This window comes from Chroicocephalus ridibundus, chromosome 3 (assembly GCF_963924245.1).
Source record: "Chroicocephalus ridibundus chromosome 3, bChrRid1.1, whole genome shotgun sequence".
NCBI lineage: Eukaryota > Metazoa > Chordata > Aves > Charadriiformes > Laridae > Chroicocephalus > Chroicocephalus ridibundus.
This window is the reverse complement of record NC_086286.1, coordinates 58,071,553-58,093,691: the sequence shown is the minus strand read 5'-3', so window position 1 is coordinate 58,093,691 and position 22,139 is coordinate 58,071,553. Positions and strand designations below refer to the sequence as shown.

Sequence of the window (22,139 nt, the reverse complement as noted above, 5' to 3'; positions counted from 1 at the left end):
CGGACGTCAAGGTGTTGATGGGCGGACTTTGACCCTTCGCCGGGCTGGAAGTGACGCAGCCGGATTTGCCTTTAAACTGCGGGCGGCGGTGGCGGCGGGAGGGAGGTTGGGCGGGAGATGCCGGGGGTGGGGTTAGCGCCGCTGGAGGAGGAAGGGGGAGGAAGAAAGCGGAGGGGTTGTGGCTGCTGCGAGGTGCTGCTGCCGCGGCGGGGCCGAGCTCTGGAGAGGAGTAAGTGAGAGAGAGACGCGCGCTGTCTTCCCGCCTTATGGCGGCCAGGCTGCGTCCTGTCGTGACTCCCCACCCCGGCCCCGATACGGCCGTTGTGGGGTTCCCCCCCGCGCCTCGGCCTGAGGCGAGGGACGACGGCGGCGCCCCGCGTGGCGTGGGCCGGCCTGAGGGGAGCCGGGCTCCCCTCCGCCCCGGCGGGAGTCGGGGGTCGTGTTCGGCTCCTCCGTCCGCTCGCCGCTTCGGAGGGGGAGCAGTCGCTTGTCGCGACACCCGCGACCCTTGCACCGTCGGTCGTAATGTCGCTGCGGTAGCTTGCACGTGCCGGGAGTCGCCCGAGGCATCGCCGCGGCGTCCCTAAAGTCATGGAAAGGCCGGGGCGGGGGGGGGAGACGCGCTTCGGCTGCTCTCGGAGGAGCCGGGCCGGGGGTTTGCTCCCTTCAAGCACCAGCCCCTCCGGACACTGAGCTATGGGCTGTGCTCCTCCCTCCCGCACACCTGTTGCTTTTTTTAATTTTTTTCTTAATAAAGTAAGCTTTTCGCAATTACATTAGTTTTCTCTGCAGGGAGAAGGGGTAGGCATCAATTCTAGACACCCGTTCTGCTGCAGACCCTTTCTAAGTTTTCTGAGCAGCTCGCTAAAGTAGCAGTGACCATCTGTAAGAACGCCAGCCCCGCTGAAATGGGGAGCAGGCAACACGATTTATGGTTTTTTAAGTCTTTTGAAAAGCTTAGCCTTGAAAACATAAAATCCTTTGCCAACAGTGTATCCAATGATTTTTTTAATTTTTTTTTTTTGCACAGACATCTAAGTATGCTTGTGTTCGTGGTTGCTGGTGATTTTTCTTTCCCTACGGTTACTGTTAGATACAACGAGTGGATGAGAACCAGTTTGTTCAGCATCCAATAAGTCTGGCAACTCTGCTGTTTCCCGAGTAATTAGCACAATCGCTCATCAATACCAAATGTTGCTAGGAGTGGATGTTATGAAGTAGGATATTAAAGCTGGAGGGGAACTCAGAGATATGATGCAGTCTAATCGCAGGCCACTATGTCATCTGTAAAAATTGATTCCTGAAAGATATTACTTTGGCGGGTTTTTTTCCTCTCTTCTGGCCTGCTGAGAGAACTTCCTAAATTTTGCATGATTGCTTTGATGTCAGAGCCTGCATAGCAGGCTGAAATAATGGAAACGTGTCTGCTTTGCCAGAATTCAGGCTCTGGCATAGTCCAAGCATTAAGGTTGGACTGAAGGACTCTTTGGAGGTATTTTCCCTTTGTGGCTTGTGCAGTTCTCTGAGTCAGCAGAGTAGTTGATGGATCCCCAGAGTAGCTGATAGACCCCAACTTTAATCTTCTCTCCCAACATCTGCTTGTTGATCTCATCTTTTATTTTTTTAAAGTTGTGGGGGATTTTCGTGTGAAACAGGATTGAAACAGTGTTAGGTTTTGGCTTCCCAAATTCTAATGTATGAACGCGAGCAGAAATTACTTATAGTCGTTCCTTATGATAATTTCTTACATCCACGATGTACTCTATCCACAACGACTTTATTCCCACTGTTTTCTTGACGATAGTTGGGATCTTATATTTAACATAAAATATAAAAATAAGTTACAAAGCCTTATTCTCAAAAGTTGTAGGTATCTTTGAACCTTTGTTAGGTTTCAGCCCATGCTACTGTTGGCTGTTCCGAACTCTGACAGTATTTTAGGGGCTTGGAGCAAATGATAAAATGTATTCTGTTACTAGAAATGGGTTGATTTGATGGGTTTCTATTGTGTTAATTTCAGGGAACTGTAAATACTCACAGTTAATGTAGAGAGTGAGCATTTGTGTTGTGAAGTGTGTTTTTACACAGTGTAAAATTAAACTTGCAAGACAAAGTGCTTAGGTTATTTGTCTTATATCCTGTTTGTTGTAAACTTTACAAGCTCCTTCAGTTGCTGTTGGAACAGAGATAACTTCACTGGGCATGATTCATGGAAGGGTCATAGCTGATAAGTGCAGCCTTGCTGCTTTGACATCCTGTTACATGATAGTACGAGGTTTTTGTAAACGCTTTAAAAATTATTATGTGGTGCAGGATTAGTTGCTTTTGTGTTTTTATTTTTTAATTCCTTCAGGTCTGGTTTAACTCTGGATTTGTACGTACTCACGCCTTTCTCATGTGTTATGTGTCTTACACCCTACTCTGAGCTGCCAGTCTACTATAACTTTCTGCTGCAATCTGGTTTCAGATTGGCACTCTAACTGCAGGGTTTACCTCCCCACCACCACCATTTTACAGCTGCTTCATCATCTTCAGTTACAGGTGCAGGATGCCTGCAGCCTCATGGTAACGTATCAGCTCTGACACTGCCTGTATTCAAGTGGCAGCAGCAGTGGCATGTCCAGACATATAAGCAGAATCAGCAGCTTTTTCTGCCCCATTTGTGTACAAGAGCTTTGTATTTGGAAGCCGCTTCAAGCTCTTCTGCTGTTATGACTCAGTGTGAAGCAACAACTTAAATTGGTTTTCTAGTTTAAACTAAATTCTCTTGCCTTCTCAATACCACTGATGAAACAGACAGATTCTTAGGTTTTCGTTGGAATTACTACTTTTGGTTATGTTGGAAGCATTCTAAATTTAAGTGAGCACCTTCTTTTTTTTTCCCTTTTCTTTCCTTCCCCCCCTCCCCATATGGGATGTTAGCTCATTCTTCTTCTCTGTCTGTTTCTCCTTTCTCTTCTTCCTTTCTGTCTTCTCTCACCTGAAAAATCATGTGCACTCTTCTGTTATGTGCAGTACTGTCATTTTGGTCCCAAACTTTCGTACCTTTCGGACTTAACCTCTTTAGATAATTTTTTTTTTTTATTCATGCTATTTTCACATTTCCAGATGAAAACTGCTCTTACAAGCTTTTTTTTTTTTCCTGAATATTTAAACAGAGTTTCTGTTTTGCTTGGATTGCTCTACAGCATTAAGTGTAAAAAAAAAAAAGTTATCTATGACTTGTCCCTGTGTTTGAAAGTCTAGTTTGGCTTTAGTAACTTGCTATTACTTGATTTTTTAAAAATGTTTATTAGCAACTTGCTCAACTTGTGATTTCAGTAGTGTTAGTCATCGGTTTGAATTCTCAGGACAGGCAAACAGGTGTATCTGGTAGGATGAGCAGGAGTGGAAAAGCTTGCTCCTAAATATAGCAGGGAAAACTTTGGTAATATCTGCGTGATGATCCATACAGCAGTTGACAAACATCCTGAGGTAAAAACCAACAAAACTCCCAAGTCAAACAGTGTCTCCAAAGCCTAATTAGCCTGGCATATGGTAGTCTTTGTAGTTGCTGGTCACATTAGCTATCAGCTTGTAGACATCGTTGTGGCCAGCTCAGCGAGCCTCTGGCCAGAGTGAGATTATATAGTGTAGCTTCTTATGACAGCAGGTTTTCAGGCTCAACTCCACGGGTCCCTTCTGCGTGGATGGGTGTGGGCTGTCAGAGATTTGCTCTTCGGGCTGAAACTTTTCACAGCAGCTATCTGCTGCAAGGGAAACTGGGGAAGGAAGAGCAAGGCAGAAAAAAGAAGAGGATGTTGGCTCAGGAATGGATCAGCCATGTGTCCGTGCATAAAGCTACTTGGGAAGGGGACAGAAAAAGGAGTGGAAGTCTTAAAATGTTTGATTTGTACTTAGCAGCCCCTCTTTACAACGGGGAGCTGATATTTTAACAATCAAAATGTGTCCTCTGAAACCTCTGATAACGTGTCCAAATTTGACCATGACCTGGTCTTGAAATGTGTTCAGTCTTAAGTCTGTTTATTGCGCATGTGAGTTTAGTACCTCTTACATTCTTTAAATAGTTGATCTGTATCAAGCATGCTTCATCCCAGGGCTTAGCTGTAATTGCTTGTCTGCAATTGCTTCTTACTGGTATTGGATACAGGTACCGAAAGGAGAGCAAGACGACAGCAGGCATGTTTTTTTGCTTATTTTAACGTTTTCTGTGCTTGGTTCTAGGAAATTAGGAGAAGAACGGGGAAATTCGTGGGGTGCAAGAGACAGGAAAAGTGGAGACAGTGCAGGTATCTTAGAGAAGAAGGGGATGGGATGTATAAGTAATGGATAAGAACATAGAGATGACTGTTATATGGACAGTGGGTGTACTGTAAAGAGTAAGTCTACTGCTTCTGATTATTGCTGTATTTGTGTAAATAATAATTCTGTGCCATTCTAATCTAAAAGCACAGATTCTACTAGTGGTACAGAGTGGAAATGGTCACAGTCCATGTTTGTTCAAAAAAACTCCAACCTGCTAGTGGGGAAGAGTAGCATGGTTTGAACAAAATGTTAAATAAAGTGGGTAGCTACACACTAAACATTTAATTGTGGCGTTTCCTTACTTTTCAGCGATAAATTAACAGCCTCAACATTTTTCAAGAGTCTCTTTTTAAGTGCAAAAATGAAGGTGATAGGAAGGTGCAGGCTGGGTATGGAAGGTGGATATTTGTTTCGAAGAAACATTAAATAAAACTGAAAAATTGTAAAATTAAACAAATGGGAAAATAGTGTTCTCAACAAGGCAAAATCAGACAGTTAAACTTGTATGCGTGGAAAGTTAAGGCAAAAAAATTAACCAAACCTAATGCATCTGGAGGAAGGGCTTTGGTTTATTGTTTGTTGGTTTTTTTTTAAACCACAAGCCATGATAGTATGGGTGATGTTGTAGTGCTAAAAATAAAATACCAAGAGGGAAGGAGTGTATGCAGTTGTGGCTTGCAACGGTACGTTTAAATCTGCATATCTTGCATATGCTTTTCAATGAAGTTTTGTGAAGAGTTTCATTTCTAGTAATACAGAAACAATTACCTTTTTATGTGGATGACATTTGTTCTAGGGCCTTTTTCTAACCAGTGTATTTCCAGCTTCTACATTTCGATATGCCAAATGTGGTAATGAGCGTATGAAAATACTTGCAAAAATTTGTTCTAGTCCTGGGATTATTTTCTTTTTTCCTTAATATTGCCTATTTTTTTCAGTTTCATGTTGAACATGAGCCTTGTTATGATCAGTGAGAATGTAAAGCTGGCCCGTGAATATGCCTTACTGGGAAATTATGACTCTGCGATGGTCTACTACCAGGGAGTTCTCGACCAAATGAATAAGTACCTCTACTCTGTCAGAGATACGTATCTGCAACAGAAATGGCAACAGGTAAATAGTACCTTTCTGGGACGTTTTGAGCGAAAAGCACTGAAGTAGCAAAAATTGCGTGTCTTATGGTAAGCAAAAGTATAAAAATACACCATTCTCTGATAAACTGTAGTGCTGTTATAGATGGGCTTTTTTTGTTATTACACAGACTTATTTAAGTCTTCTTTATGATTTCTTGCTCTGATAATGACAAAACAGGCAATGGAACACAGCCCTGTGCAGCCAGTGCACTGTCTGGCTTGTCGGCTTCTTGCTGATGAGTGCCCCTGTTATGCTGAAGTTTTTTAGGCTGGTATCATTCTGAATAGTTTTATTTCCCTCTCAGTGTTTTTCTAGTGGGCCTTATAGATCCTTAATAGAAACTGAGTTGTGGCTACCATGTTAATTTATCCTTAACACAAATGATCATTTTTTTCATTGGCATTCAGTCTATTAGGTTGCACTCTCTTCTGTCATGCTCGTTTAATATGCAAAATTTATCAAAAGTCTCTTTGGTGTTAAATCCAAAAATCTATTTGTTTATTCTTTAAATGTGCTGAGGAAGGCAGAAAAACCTTCTTAATATCTCACGTGCGTTATTCTTGTCTATTAAAGTAAAATCAGGTAGCTTGTGAAACCTTGTGGAATCCATCCAAGCATTACATGAGCTCGAACAGAGGACTCTTACAAACTTATTTGCAATGTGCTTAATCTACCTTTTTTTTTGTTTATCAGGTTTGGCAGGAGATAAGTGTGGAAGCTAAGCATGTGAAAGATATAATGAAAACTCTAGAGAGTTTTAAACTAGACAGTACTCCTTTGAAAGCTTCACAGCAAGAATTACCAGCTCATGATGCAGAAGTCTGGTCTTTGCCAGTACCTGCTGAACGTAGGTAAGAGGAAAACCGAAGACCTAAATTAACATTTATCAGGGCAAAGTGTGCTTTCACGTCAGCCTACTCCCGTGTAATTTTCGTTCTAGAACTTAGATGTGTAACACTTACACATTCTGGGGCTTTTATCTTATATAGGCTTGACTAATGTCGAGCCTTTTTTTTTTTCTCCTTTTCTTTTTTTTTTCTCCTTCTCTGACTTAAGATAAACTTGCCATTCCATGGAAGCTCAATTCCCAAATTGATCTTCTCATCAACTTTAAACTGATTCTGCATGGAGCTGATATGAATAAGATGAAGAAGTATTATCAGAGTAACAGTGAAATCTAGAAATGTCCAAGCTCAGTTCCTTTTGTGTAGCAAGGTGGTTCCCTGATCTGCCTCGTGAACTGGTCAGTTAGGCTAGCATAAGCCCAAGGGAAGGGGTGGGAACAAGCAGCTGCAGGCAAGCCTGCTTATTTCAGAAGTAGTTTTAAATGATGCTGGGTTAGTGTCTGTGAAACCAAGGCCTTGTGGTGTGGTTTGACAGCATAGCTGCTGCTGAAAGGACAGTCCTACCCTCCACAGTTGCCTGAGGTTTATTTCACTTTTGCCTTTGTTGGGGCTGTTTAGCTGGTTCAGGATGCTAAACTGGTAAAAATACAGTGTTTTGTGGGGCTAGTATTTTTTTGTTTGTCTCTTAGTTGGTTTTGTTGTGTTTTTCTTCCTGAGATTAGCTATCTGAACTAGTTAATTGGAGGTTCTAACACATGCCAGTGGTAGCGTGAAGGAACGAACCAGGAGTGCATGCAAAGCAGGCATGGAACTGTGCGTTTTGACAGAAAGTGATTATTTAGATCGGCTTAGCTGTACTGTCAAGCTGTTCTTTGAGGCCTTGAATTTACAAGCTATTTCTCACAGATGGATAACTTCAGTGTTCATAGATGCATTTTTCATTTTTATTTTAAGCCTGCTTTCTGAAAGAAATGGGTTTTGTGTGATCACACTGTCTCTGTTTTTCTCATTTAATAACTTTGGAACACTGCTAGACAGTTTCATTCAAACCTTCTGGAAAAATGGAGTCTAGGAGGTAGAACTTTCCTAATATTTTGAAGCTTTCTAGAGAAAAGATACACAAATTCATGTTTCCAAAAAGGAAAAGATGTGAGAGTGTGTTTCTGTTCCATTTCTATTGTTAGCTGGTAAAGTATTGAGTTGTGGTAATATGAAAAAGCCGAAGTGAAAACTTGGACCATGTAAATTCCTATACTGAGATAGCAGAACTCACAAATTTATGTGGAAATTAGATGTATAGTCACACTTTTCCTTTATTTTGAGCTTTGGGGTGGAATTCAGAGGTGGCTAGGTGCTCATAAATAAAAGTGTAGGTTGGTAGATACTCCATTTGGAGAATGAAAAGACTTTAACACATAGGGTCTTACATTAGCATATTCATGCGCCCAGTATGCGTTTTGCCCTGAAGAGGTACGTACAGTTCTGACCAGCTTGCTGCTGTGAATCAATTAAAGGCAACTTTTGTGAAGGTACTGGATCCTGATATATCTTGAATGATATGTCGAAACACATCTATTAGTCCAAGTAAATGTTCTCCAAATCTTCCGTTTTCTGTTCTCTAGAAATATTCCCTAAACTTAAACTTGACTGATAGCTTATTAATGCTGGAATTTTAGGAAGGCCCGTGGAAAAACTGTATCTGTGAGAGTAATGGATTTGTATGCAGATGAACCTGAATTTTAAAAAAGAAATCCATAACACCAATTACAATACTGGTTTATTCATATGTGCCTGTAGAAGAACTCCAGTTTCAAACAGCTGGAGGCCTCACACACACATTGTCTTTCCTAAGAAGTGAAAATAAAAGGAAGTGAAAATAAAACTGTCACTCTGAATAAACATTTACATTTCTTTGGGTAGGACAGTGAGGACCATTGTGATAAGGAGAAAATATATTGTGTTGTTTTTTGGGGGTGGGGTGGTTTTTCTTGGTGGTTTTTTGTTGCTTTTTTTCCTAAGCTCTATAATACTATGTTTACTTCTGTTTATTTATACAAAGCAAGGAGGTCATTTTAAGCAAATGAGCCCTGAGTTTGTGGCAAAGGGAAAATGGATTTTTAGTGACTGTCTAAAAACGTCTGTCTTGTTTCTGACATACAGATTTTTATCTTGAGCAAAATGGCTTTTTGGTTTGTAACCACTTGATTTGGTTATATAGTGCTCACCAATGACTTTACACTGAGGCTTTTTGCATATGTTACAACTAATTAGACCTTCGCCAGGACCCAGAAAACGTCAGTCTGCTCCGTGCAGTGATTGCAGAGGTCACAATAATCGTATAAGCGCAGCTGTCAGAGGCCCTCACCGTCCATCGTCTCGAAATCCCAATGATAAAGGGAAGGCAGTCCGCAGCCGGGAAAAAAAGGATCAGCAAAATAAAGGAAAAGAGGAAAAGGTAAGCTTGCATGTTTTCTTAATATTGAGTGTATTTGTAAAATTAGATGCCTATAAAATATTGCTTCTGTTCAAGTCAGCATGCTGATTTGACTCTCACCTTGGAAGGTATCTTTGCTTTATGGACAGTCTTGGTTACAGATTAATTAAAAAAAAAAAAAAACAACAAAAACAAACCCTCATCTGGAGGAAGTGATCTGGTAAATGTGGGCTTGTTTACTGCAACTTGGAGATAGTTGTTAAAATATACCACTGAATTACTGAAACCAAGCCTGATGGAACTCATTCAAATGGGATGTCCTTGTGGTTTCTTTAATTGCTTTCCTATATTGTAGACTGAGATTGACTCAGCTGTTCCAAAACATTTCAAGACTTATTTAATCTTAAAGGGAGACCTTTACTTATTTTTTCTTTTTTTGTTCGGATCTGGTATTAACTCCAGATAGACTCTCTTCAGTTAAAAACAAACACAAACCCAACATAATTTATGAGAGAGAATGATACGGTTTTTTTGCTTGTACTCTGGTCTCCATAAATTTAGCTGATTGCCAGAGTAAGAGATCGTACTGAAGACACTAAATTCATAGTTTTCCAGAGTCTTATAAATCAAATATCCATGTAATAGTTTGTTAGCTTCAGCAAACTTATGTTGTGGCAAGGTGTTGTGGCCTGTGGAAACAGTATAAACTACAAGGGTGGAATTGTTTAGCTATGTAAGCTACTACTTTTATTAGGAGCTAAATTACTTTGTCTTTGACTGATAATCCTCTCTCACTAAGGATATACACACACACAGAGACAGGATAGGTCTCTCTCCTTTTTCACAGTTATTCTGTCATCACCAGTGCTTGCTGTTAAGTGTATAAAAAAACGGGGTACATCTAGTGCATTTTATGTCCTTTCAGTTGCATGATCTCTGCTGTTTGAGCCCTTTCAACTGTGTATCATCTTTGCTTCTGCTCTACTGCAGAGCTGCTTCTCTGCTGTTCTTGTCCAAGCTTCTGTATCATCAATTAATTAGCTCTCTTTTACTTCTGTGGTCTTCTTGCAGATGACCTTTGCTCATCCTACATAAGGAAGTCCTGCTTAATTGTTTTTGTGTCTCATATATATGGCATATTTGTGACACAGGATTTGAGATACTCTAGCTCAATGTGACGCTTTCTGATCCAGTCTCACACATAAATCCCCCTACCCTCACAGCTACTGTCTCGGATAGTTTTTGATTTCCCTGGGAGAAGAGGTGGACACTGTTACACTGGGATAAGTGTATGCAGTTCTAATTACCTACTAAAGCAAAGAAGCTGCATGAGTACAATGTACTGGCTTTGGGGAGAAGGAGACGGGACCAGGGCAGTCCAAAACTCTGGGTGAACCACATAGATCCTGTAGTGCAGCAGGATGCTTCATAATTTTCATGCTGGTTTATGTTGCTGCCTTCTAGAAATATGATGCTATGGTGGGCTTGTTATAAAAAAATCCACCGGTAGCATAACCATTGTTATGTACTTGTGTTGTTATGTCCTCTATATGTAGAACAAATCCACATCTGAGATTTCAGAGTCTGAACCAAAGAAATTTGATAGCACTGGATATGATAAAGATTTAGTGGAAGCTTTGGAAAGAGATATAATTTCTCAGAATCCCAACATTCGATGGTAAGTTTGAACACTGCTGCCAGTCTTTCTGACTTGTTTCTTTTTCCTCTTATACAATATGACAAGAATTAAGTCTTTCAGCATATGCTTACGTATAAAAAGTACCTACAGTTTTTCTTTACTCGTTAAATAGGCAACTAAACTTCCTGTGTAGTTGAATATTTTTAGAACTTTTTTTCCACCCGTAGATTCATAGAATAATTTGGGTTGGATCTTTAAAGATCATCCGGTCCAACCCCCTGCCGTGGGCAGGGACATCTTTCCCTAGATCAGGTTGCTGAAAGCCCCATCCAACCTGGCCATACAAAGCTTCTCAAACTTTTAGAAACGTTTGAGTCCTGAAATCATTTTTTGAGATACTCTTTTGCAATGGATAAGATTCTAGTGTCTGCTAGTGTCTCTTCATTTTAAAACCTGTTTTGCTACCCAGGGGCGTACCAAGATAAAAAACTAATTAACAAAGAAGTTATGTCAATATAGGAACCCTTTGAAATCTTACTGGATGTGATGTGTCTGCCAGTATAAAATACAACCACGTGCCAGTACCTTTACATAAATGTGTTAAATATTAAACCTTATACAAAGGTTGTTTTGTGTTCCAAATGTTTCCAAGCTTAGGCGGTTTTGTGAGGATTAAATGAGCAAAAATCTCCTGGCAAACAAAGTAGGCTTTAAAAAAAACTTGAACAATCCCACAAACAACTTTGTATGCATGCAACTGTCATGTATTTCATTTTAGTATGTAAATACATGTTTCAGTTGTTATATTGAATCTTAAATTACAGCTTCAGATTTGAAACTACTTCTCCATATAGATATGTTTCAAAACTAAAATATTAGTTGGGCACGTGCTGATAAACAGAAGGCCCTGAAAGTTACCCTCAAGAAAATAAGACCAGCCTATAAAGTATCTAAGAATTAATATATTTGTAACTCTGAAAAAGAATTCTAACAATTCTTTTAATTCAGCTCCATTTCCTAGTCTTCAGTAAATTGTTCTCGTAACGATGAAAGATGGTATTCAAATTTCAGGGACGGACAACCTCTTGGCAAAAAAGTGTTATCTGTAACTAGCATAAGTTTAACTAACCTGCCTTATTCTGCCTATTCTTTCTGTGAATTGGAACAACGGTGCTCTAGTGAAATAGTTAATGCGTCTCTCTGCTTTTGCATCCAGCTGGAGTCTGCTGTAGCTGGATGTCTACTATAGTTGTTGTAGGCTTTTGCCACTAGAACATAAAGAAATCCAACTCATCTTCCTGAGTTATGGAAGAGCCGTTACATAACAAGTTTAATTGCATATTGGTTTGAGCTGCGGACTGATTCTTTTGCAGCCTGTCTGAATCTGTCAAACAACTTTCTCCTTTTTTTTTGTCAGGGATGACATTGCTGATTTAGTAGAAGCTAAAAAGCTCCTTAAGGAAGCTGTAGTTTTACCCATGTGGATGCCGGAATTTTTTAAGGGAATTAGAAGACCATGGAAGGTATGAAAAAATCTGATCCTGTGATCATAAGTAGGATTCTGAGATTGGATCTTGGTGGAACAAGAAATTTCAGGTGTTTCACAGTTTATAAATTCTTTCCACTTTTTAGTAACAAAATTTATGGTAAATAGTACTAACGAAATAAAATATGTCAGCCAGGTAACTATACTACCTTCAGCTGTATAATTGCAAGTAAGCAATAGTAATTAATTACCTAACTTTGAATAACTTTTCAAGGGAAAGTTTACATCTAGTATTTTAATATTACGCTGTTAAACAAACTGTGAAATTGCCTGTGTTTTGAGTCTTGTCCTAAAAGTGATCCTTTTTCATTTTAATAGGGTGTATTGATGGTCGGTCCTCCTGGTACTGGAAAGACCCTCCTGGCAAAAGCTGTAGCCACTGAATGCAAGACTACCTTTTTCAATGTTTCTTCTTCCACGCTTACCTCAAAATACAGAGGAGAATCCGAGAAACTTGTTCGTCTGCTGTTTGAAATGGTGATTGAAGTTTCTGAATATAAATAGTGAGATAATGAAGTAGAATTACTTCTGTAACAGTGAAACCTTGCCAAGATTTAGAACTCATAGCATACATAAACAGCTCTCCAAGTTTCAAACACTTTAGGACCTTCTGATTTGGCTGTGTACATTCAAGATCTGGGTATTCCTAAATAGCTTTATAAAAAATGAAAAATGAGGTCATCTTTATTTTCAGGGATAGCTTGTTACATTAGAGGTAGCTCTGTATAAGCTGATGAGTGCTGTAGAACATACTTGAATGTAAAACTGGAGATGGAATCCAATTGTTTTCTGGGTGACATCCCTGCTCAGATGGTGCATGTTTTGATGTTGTTGTGGGTGGTTTTTTTGTTTGTTTGTGCTTAAAATAGGCAAGTTTCCGAACTGTAGTTGGCTTCAAAGCACATAACACATGAAATTGGCTCAGAATATTTAGTCTTTTTTTTTTTTTTTCGTGTGTTACCAGGTTTGCATGTAGTGTTTGCTAGGGTGCCCAGTACTGAAGGGGGCAGCAAAGTAGCAATACGGTAGTCAGAAAAGTCAAGTAAAAGATACTTTACAATATAGTTTGATCATATTAAATGAGTTGATATCATGCCTGTCAATGAAAAATGCATATACACAATGGACAGCATCTCAACTGCTGTAGGACAATAGCTTTTATTATTGCAGGTCCTTGTCTTTGACTTCTCTTGTTTTCAGAAAGGTTAGAGTTATTTTGCAGTTGACCTGTATGTTGGACAGATTCCATATCGTGGTGTCCTAGCTTAATGTTTGTCCTAGCTTTAACTGAGTTCTTATTCAAGCATTCTGTGATGACTTTCACAATTATAAATGTTATTCCTAATGTGTAAAACTGCCTTTAGCCTATTAAACACTTGTTTATAGCCCTAACAAATATAGGACTTTGCCAAAAACTGTTGTGCTCAGATGTTATTAATGAATGCACAGCCGCTCTGTCGTTGTGTGCAATGGTCAAGGAGAGGGAGGGAAGATTTGGTATTGTTTGATACTTACAAGCTGATTCATTGGGGTAAATGTGTCATTACCCAGCTCTGAATATACTGCTATTTCTTATGTGTGAGTGGACTGCCATTTCAGTTTCTGCTTTATCTTTTGCTTTCTTTAGGCTCGATTTTATGCGCCAACAACTATATTTATTGATGAGATCGACTCTATCTGTAGTCGCAGGGGAACTTCAGAGGAGCATGAAGCTAGCCGACGTGTGAAGGCAGAACTGCTAGTTCAAATGGATGGTAAATAACCTGATCGCTGGGAAGTACTGGACTGGAGGAAACTTGAGGGAGAAAAACAATAATCAAAACTTCATTCTCAAGAAGCAATTTGTTTGAAAGCCTTACATAAGATTGTGGTAAAAAGATACAAATGCACTATTCTGACTATCAGTGTGGAAGGAAAAAAGATACCAATTAATTTAGAATTTTTAGCATCTGAGCAATGACCTTATATGATGGACCTCAGAGGAGAATATGAGATGTCAAAACTGCAGAAGAAAAAGAAGTATTAGTTGCTCCTCTCAATCTTTACCTAGCATATCACATCTTCTCCAAAACGAAGCAAAAAGTGGTTCAAAAGTACTGTCACCTGTTCCAATTTAAACTTCAAAGGCAATCACTACACTTAGCTTCTTTGGGATCTCTTTTTCTCCTAAAGATCACAGAATCACAGAAACTTCAGAGTTGGAAGGGACCTCTAGAGATCATCTGGTCCAACTCCCCTGCTAGAGCAGGATTGCCTAGAGCACATCACTCAGGTCTGCATCCAGGCGGGTCTTGAAAATCTCCAGAGAAGGGGACTCCACAACCTCCCTGGGCAGCCTGTTCCAGTGCTCTGCCACCCCCACCGTAAAGAAGTTTTTCCGTGTATTTGAACGGAACTTCCTATGTTCTAACTTGTGCCCGATATAAATAAAAAATAAAGGCAATTTTTTTTTTTTTTATAGAGGCGGATGGGAGAGTTTTCTTTTTAAAACACTGAGTTCACTACGGCTATTTGGTTAATATTTTGCAAATCAACAAAGTTTAAAAGTGGGTAATGCTGTGCAAAGTTGCTATAGAGGCATCCTTTTTATACTCTTTTGGTGAGCAGGGAGAAGGAAAGGAGCAACTGAAAAGTGCTAATCTGTGGAGTAATTTGTGATAGAATTCCAGGAGTCGGAAGATTTGTATATTTATTTCTGGTTCTCTGATGTTGATAGCCTTTTATGTTTGACTTTAAATAGTAGCAGAGCTGTTTGTAATGCTGCTCTCATAACTCAAGTATGTACATAAGCTAATTTTATTAGTAACGACTATTTGAAGTCCTTTTGCTTGAGCGTTCATAAATGGTGTTTTATATGCAAATTTTCAGGCAGAGTAGGTACAGTGACTATTCTACACCGCGATCCTATGATTATAAGCAAAAACAGTAAATGCAGAGGGTAGCAAGTTTAATGAAATTAACTTCTTCCTATAGCAGCAGTTTCACAGTGCTTTAGAGACTGAGGTGTTCTCTCTGCCTCTGAGAAATTGTGAGTCCATCCACCAAATGTAAACATTCAGTTCAGCAGTTTGTAAGAAGCCACCTGAGTATATGAAACATTTGGCCTGAATTCCTAAGTGAAGAAACTTTGTAGGGGAGTAATGCCACTTTTGTATGGCTGTTACTGAGTACTTTTGGGAAACGGGGGGCATCTGATTTTTGGTGTAGTGATGGCTTTGGGGTGGTTGTTTTGTTTTTCCTCATGTGCTGTTCAGGACATTGATATGAAAATTCAAACACTGTAATGGCAGAAATGCAAACAATTCTGCTGTAAAAACGTTCCAGCCATGGTAGAGAGAAACTTCCTGATCTGAGCAGTGGCCTTTGCCACTGCTGCTAATTGAACAGTCTCCATTTATGCTTGCAGCCTGTCATGTAGACGAAAAACTGAACTCTGTTGCACTTAATGGTTCTATTGCACTTTGTCTTGCTAAAGTGCAATAGAGTAGCTCCTTTAATGTTATAGAATTGGGGATGTTGTTCTCTCTCTACATGCAAATTCATAAAGCATATGTACATTTTACTTCTTCCTTTTCCCATTGCAGGTGTTGGAGGGGCTACTGAAAATGATGATCCGTCTAAGATGGTCATGGTACTTGCTGCTACTAATTTTCCTTGGGATATTGATGAAGCCCTAAGACGGAGACTGGAAAAAAGAATTTACATTCCTTTACCATCAGGTATGAAGACGTAGGGATAAGAGTGGTTGAAAAGACTAAATCTAAACTTTGTCAATATTCCTTTAATTTTGATCACCCGCTTTAAAAATCTAATTAATACATGTATGCAAATTCATTTATGAATTCAGGACTGGGTTAAATCTAAACATTGACCATTTACCTTTGTAGCAAATACAATATCCTTTTCTCGTTCTTCCCTCTTATCCTTCTTCAATTCATTATTTATCTTTAGAAAGCAAATTGTATAGACTCAATTTTCTGTTCTTTGATTAGCAAAAGGTAGAGAGGAACTCCTAAAAATCAATCTGCGAGAGCTGGAACTGGCTGATGATGTCGACCTTGCAAATATAGCTGAGAAAATGGAGGGTTATTCAGGTGCAGACATTACCAACGTATGCAGGTATGTTAATATTGCGTCATTTGTGTTGCTGCTGCTACAAACTCTGAGAAAACTGTTTGTAAAGTAACTAATTTACATGATTAAAGTTCCTGGATAAAAACAGACTGTAACTTGTCTTTTATGTGTGGCTAAAAGGTGAAATATTGCATTAATATTTGCCTAGATTTCCATTTCATATTTTCATATAATAATGATAAAGAGCAGTTGCAACATAGTAATCTAAACAAGCTATGATTTAGGTAAAATTCCATGTTCTTTCATGTACACCAAATTCCTAGCATGAAGAATATCCGAGGGATGGTAGACTTTAACTTGTAGAGTTGCAGTCATTCCACTGAGGTTCAGCTACTTAACAAAACACCCATGCCTAAGAAGTGATAGTGGCAGAGACCAGAATAACTAAAGTAAAAATGCGGTGTGTTCTTCCTTCATGACACAGAAAAGGTGTTGTGTGACAATAAAAGAGCTGTGTACTCAGCACATTGGCTTTAGTGATGAGGCTGACTTTTCGTCTACCTCCTCTATCTCCCCTTCTCCTCAGTACTCTTTACATACAATCATTTGTAGGCTTATTCTATAAACTAGATTCCTGAAATAATTGACTAAGAATACCTTCTCATCCTTTCCCAGTCTTTTCTTTCAAAAATTAAAAAGGGAAGGAAAGGATTGATTTTTTTTTTTTTTTTTAAGAGATTAATATCAGTCATCTGGTTTACCTTTAAAGATTTGCACTGTCACAGTTGCAGTGGTGGCAAATTATGGAATCATCAGTATGGGACAAAACTGAAACTTGTTAAGACGCTGTTGTCATCTAATAAGCGCCTGTGTAACTATGCTTTCAGGCTTTGGAGGTCGCACTGAAGTGTGGCAGTGCAAGGTTTCAGCTCCAAGTTGTGCCAACACAACTGTTGTGGGGCTGTACTTTGGAACAGGGTAAGAGAGAACTGTTCTGGATTAAAAACATCTCCTCATTACTTTCCCCAAACGCAGATCCATTTCTTGCCTTGATTCTTAATACCTCTCTGCAAACACTTGTCAGCACAACTGAGAGGACAATATGCTTTGCCGCAGGGATGAATGCGAGTGGCCTGTACGCAAAACTGCCACCGAAGGCTCTGTCAGCAGGGTCGCTTAAGGCTGAAGTAAGAGTTTTGGAGGCTCAGTACTATTTCCTGAACAAACCTTACACAGTGTCTGGGAAAAGAATGGTATGTTAGTTGCGCTGAATCAGTGTTGTGCAGATTTGTTCCGTTTGTAGGTTTGTGAGGTGAATTTGTGGTGTTCTTTTGCTCAGTCCTAGTGCTTTGAGAGGAGTTTGTGCCTAATAGGTTCATGTTATATGAAAGAGAGTTTATTTGGCCTGCTTCTTTGTGCATTTTAGACACAGTTTGTCTCCTCCGGACCGTTCAGTGTTCGTTATTTGTAATTAATTTTATACTGGCTACCAATACTCTTGTTTAAAAGTCAGAATACTTGTAATGTTTTTGAGTGAATTTCATATATATATATACACACACATATACACACGCTGTTGCTTTTTATTTTTAATCAAAGTCCATTTGTACAAATGCTATTAAAAAGACAATGCAAAAGCAAACAAACAAACAAACAAAAACCCACAAAAGAAACGCGCCAGTCTTTCATTTGTGGCAGTCTTTCTTAGAGATGACTGAGTTGGCAGCAACCAGAAATCCAGACAAGCTGGGGTTTGGATGTGCATGATTTGAAATAAGTAAGAAAGTACTCATACTAGCCTGTGTACTTACACTGTGTTAATGGTCTCAGGAAAAACAGATCTTAAACATGATTGTTTCATTTACATTGAGACAAAAAGACATACGGCTGATTTAAAAGTGCTGTTGTGTGGTTCAGAGATACTGTATGTAAGCACAGTAAAGTTCCAACTTGTAGACTATAACAGTCCTTGCTAGTGACACAAGCAAAACTTAAGAAAAAGTGAGCCAAAAACTCCGGTTTGCTCAAATTATTCTCCTGCCTTAAAGAATTTGAGGTGAAATCCAAAGTTTGCTGAGCCAGAGTGAAGACTGGTCAGAGATAACAGTACAGTTGCTAACAGTCAGCATTTAACTATGGAAAATCAAGGTGAAACTTTATTTTAAAAAGACATTCAGGAAATGTAAAATGTGTCTAAATTGCATGTTAGATGTGAGGATGAACTGGCCTTGAGTCGTTGTTTTGAGAGGGCCATGAAGGTTGAAAGGCCTTTGGAACGGAACTGAGCCCCGCTGCGTGTTCCAGTGGGTGGCTGCTTATTTTTTGAACGTAGCTCTGGTGCTTCGCCAGGCACTAAGGCTGCATCTGAGAAAGCACTAAGAGTTGACCTTGGAATGTCTGTCACCAAAATTCTTTACAGAAGAAAGTCGTAGCAGCGGGACTTGAATTTTGTGGGTGTGTTGCGCTATGCTGGGTGGGTTTTGGTTGTTTGGTTGCGTTGGTTTTGTTGTTCTTTGTGTTTTGTTTTGTTTTTTTTTTAACTGCCGTCTGGAGGCAAATTAGATGGATGGGATGCTTCCCCCTCGTCCCTGGTCCCCCACCCCCAATTGTGTGACACTGGCTTTTAGTTCACAAAGGATGATATAACAGCAAAGCGTGGTGATATTTGAGTAAGATGGAGTTCAACAAGGCAACTTTTTGGAATTGTTCTGAAACTTATTATTGTTGGTTTTGTATTATGCATTCTAATTGCTAACAATTATTTAGCAAATCCATGAAGTCTGTCAGTTATAGTTTCTTTTTGGGGGAGGTGGTGGAACTGAAGCAGAATATGCTGAAACTGTCTTCATAAATCCTCCTAGAAGACAATGTATAAGTTTTTCTCTTTGGATTCTCATCTACTAATATGATATGATACTGTTGTGATATTGCCAGGATTACCCTTCCATCTTTTTTACTCCTAGACAAAATAAGTAGCATTTTCTTCTTATTCTAAGCTATACGACGATGAATTAGCAGGAACTTTAGTCTTTCAGTGTTATCCATTTATCACCTCACCAGCTCATCACCTGCTGCTACTGATAGTACTATCAGTAATAGTTGGAAATCCAAATGCAGTCAACCTTAATGCAGCAAGAAAAGACACGCCTGTAAAGGCACTTAATACTTACTAAGTTTGAGGACCCACAGGCTGAACCGATTTTGTAGTTTAACATTTAGCTGTGAATGTATAGGTTGGAGGTAGATACTGTTGATGCCTCTGTCTTTGAAGTGGGATTCCTATTTAGACCAGGAAATACTCAAAACATTCCAGTCACTTCTCCTTATACATTGGAGGAGTGAAACCATTACTTTGTCTTGTTCCTCTTTAGAAATACTATAAACAGCAGCTACATCATAGGTGTGCGCTGGCATTGGATAAATCAGTTAATCTTCACCTCTTTTGACTAGCTTGTGGATAGTCGCTATTCAAAGAGGCAGTGAGGACAAATCCGTGTTTGAAAAATATGGATAGCATGGTATTGTATGTTGTGCAAGCACTTGGAGATCTTCCCGCAAAAGTTCACAATTCCTTGTTGTATCTTGGAATGCAAGAGCTTAACTGGAACGCTCTGTTGAGCCTTTCAGGCAACTGAACTCGCCATTCTGTATTAAGTAACTTTTTTTCTTTTTCATCCTTAATAGAGATGCTTCGTTGATGGCTATGAGAAGGCGTATTGAAGGCTTGACACCAGAAGAAATAAGAAATCTTTCCCGAGACGAAATGCACATGCCAACAACTATGGAAGACTTTGAAATAGCTTTGAAGAAAGTTTCTAAATCAGTATCTGCTGCGGACATTGAGAAATATGAGAAATGGATAGTTGAATTTGGGTCATGCTGAGTTGTCTTATCTTGAAGAAGCCACCTTACGTCTTAAAACAGCTTTAGAAGTAATAAGTAGTGTGTCAGTGCACTGCGTGCTCTTTTTAACTTTTGTAATTTAAGAGCAACAGATGTCTAAATAAATTTTTTTTTAAAATGCAAATTCTGTCTAGCTCTCTGAACTAGTTCAAAAGTTACCCATCTTTCTCAAATGTGAAAGATGCTGTTGGGATCTGCTGTCATTGTCAATATTTTAAAATTACTTAAATTTAATACTAGAATTCTTGCATCAGAGGGTTTACTCTTGAAAAATAGCTGTTACACCAGAAAAACACCAAACTTGCCCTGCTAATGAGTAAGGGATGTTGAGAAGTAGAAAATGCAACTGCAACAAGATGCAGTTGAATAGATGTTTTTGCTAGCTGATCCTAGAGAATCCTGCCCTTAAGCTATTCCTAAGGTGTTAATAAAGAGCCGGTACAAAGGCTGAGATTTAGAACAGCAGCCCTTGTGCCACCACCAGTCAGTAAGTTCAACTGAAGTTTAAGCAAAGGCTAGGATTAGGATCAGCACTGGCTTACAGTCTCTATTAAGTAATACTAAAATATATCCAAGCAGTGTAAACTAATGCCGTGCAGCCAGCAGCGATGCAGCGTCACAGGCGTAGTCTCCTTGTAAGTCTGAGAGAAACCAAAAGCTTTCTGGCATTAGTGCTGAAACGTGTTTGTCTCCCTTGACTGTACGGTAGTGTGAGCTTCAAAACTCCCGAGTGGTAGGTTGGGTCCTGGTTCACACGGTTTGTTCTGGCAAGGCTGTTTTGTGAAGGCGATGTGCGTGTTATACTTGTGCGCATTTGATTTCTGTTCATAACCCTGACTTCACAATTGATGTAAAATCCAAATTCTCTTTTTGCATTACTTGGTAAGTGCAGTGTAGAAGCAGTTCTCTGAGAATGGTTCTGTAGTGACCAATTTAGGTCATCATTTTAGATTTTGCCCAACGGTGGTCATTTTGACTAAAACATCTGTTGTTTCTGTCTGTCTCCTAGTATTTTGGAAACACCTTCGTGCTAGCTCTCCTCAGAGCAGCCGGCTGTAGTTCTGCTTACAGCTAAACTTCATGCTTTTTCATGAATCACGCGCGTCTAGACTTGTTTCAGCTGGTAGGTACATGCTGTATGAAACTGGCTGTGGAATTCCTGCTCGTGTGTCTCTTCAGATGCTGGAAGGCAGATGGGAAGGACAAATGAGAATGAAAAGTTGCAGTCTGAGTAAAAGGCAAATGTCTCCCAAGTACACAGCTGTGTAGATGCCATTATTGTGAACATCTTGTTTATGTACTTAAAATTCACCACTCTGTCATGGGTGACAGCTGGACACACTGAAAAGGGACTTTCAGCAGTGTCGGTGATGAGACGCTCTGGGGAGGCACTGAGATGCAGATATTGTGGAGAGCTCCTGAATCCCTGGGTGGACCTGGCACGATGAACCCAGGAACAAAGGGAAGAAGTTCAGGTGGGTGTACAAGTGTGTGCATTTAAAGACCTCCATCTCCAAAATGGAAAACAAATTTGCCTCTTTCTTTTCAAAAGGATAGCTGTATGTGTCAGAGTTAAGAAAGAGATGCAGTATTTTGAAGAAGTGGGTTCTCTTTGTACTTATTTTTCTGTTTGTATGTTAGGATGAGTGTACCGCTGTCAGCTGTGTTGCAGGAAGAGATTGTTTCTCATAAATCACTTCATCGCAAGCAAACCAAAATATTCAGTCACCTGAGTAAGAAGGGAAAGTAGGTAAGCACTAGGCCTTGGAAGCAGTAAGGGGCTGCTTAGACTGAAAGCGTGATGTATTGTGAGAACTTCTAAAGTAAACCTCGCTTTAAAAGCAGTAGTTGAGTCCTACAGCTCAGCCAGCCCCGGCTGAAGGAAATGAACACCTGCGTAATACATGGTAGAGGGAGGGGGAAAGTGACAGATGCTGAATTGGTAGCTGAGAGGTTCAGCTTGTTTTGGAAGGCAGGACATGATGCTACCAATTCCTGCACGGAGGGAAGGGCCAGCGCTGCTTAACTGCCTGTGTTTAAAGGGCAGAGAGACATTCCGAGGGCAAGATGGAACAAGAGGGTTGCAGCAAGAGCCGCAGTTCATGAAGAGGTAGGAGATGTCGCCTTTCCTAAAAACCTACTGCCATCCTCCAGAGAGGGATTTTTTTGGGGTCATTGGTGGGGTTTTTTTGGTGATTTTGTCATCTTCGCCCCTTTCTTTTTCCCGAGCTGGCACCTGTATCTTTGTCAGCTCATCTC

The 22,139-nt window shown here is 39.8% G+C and overlaps 1 protein-coding gene across 2 annotated transcripts; it reads left to right on the top strand.

Moving 5' to 3' along the window:
* The first annotated feature begins 145 nt into the window (after positions 1-145).
* On the top strand, positions 146-19,996 carry KATNA1 (katanin catalytic subunit A1). Of its 2 annotated transcripts, XR_010070327.1 has the most exons (12): positions 146-229; positions 5,244-5,418; positions 6,133-6,290; positions 8,556-8,739; positions 10,275-10,396; positions 11,775-11,880; positions 12,222-12,380; positions 13,531-13,657; positions 15,488-15,622; positions 15,896-16,022; positions 17,094-17,230; positions 19,662-19,772. XR_010070327.1 is itself a non-coding variant. In XM_063329278.1 (11 exons), exons 2-11 carry the CDS (start codon positions 5,248-5,250, stop codon positions 19,858-19,860), a joined length of 1,488 nt encoding a protein of 495 aa, XP_063185348.1. In that variant the 5' UTR covers positions 146-229; positions 5,244-5,247; the 3' UTR covers positions 19,861-19,996. The 2 variants fall into 2 exon arrangements, 1 of the variants encoding a protein (XP_063185348.1); XM_063329278.1 differs by lacking the exon at positions 17,094-17,230 and having other exon boundaries at positions 19,662-19,996.
* Positions 19,997-22,139: the final 2,143 nt, after the last annotated feature.

Coding starts and splice junctions, on each gene's coding strand:
- KATNA1 (XM_063329278.1), top strand. CDS start 5,248: ATGTTGAACATGAGCCTTGTTATGATCAGTGAGAATGTAAAGCTGGCC. Junction 10,397..11,774: donor CAGAATCCCAACATTCGATG/GTAAGTTTGAAC, acceptor TTTTTTTGTCAG/GGATGACATTGCTGATTTAG. Junction 13,658..15,487: donor ACTGCTAGTTCAAATGGATG/GTAAATAACCTG, acceptor TTCCCATTGCAG/GTGTTGGAGGGGCTACTGAA.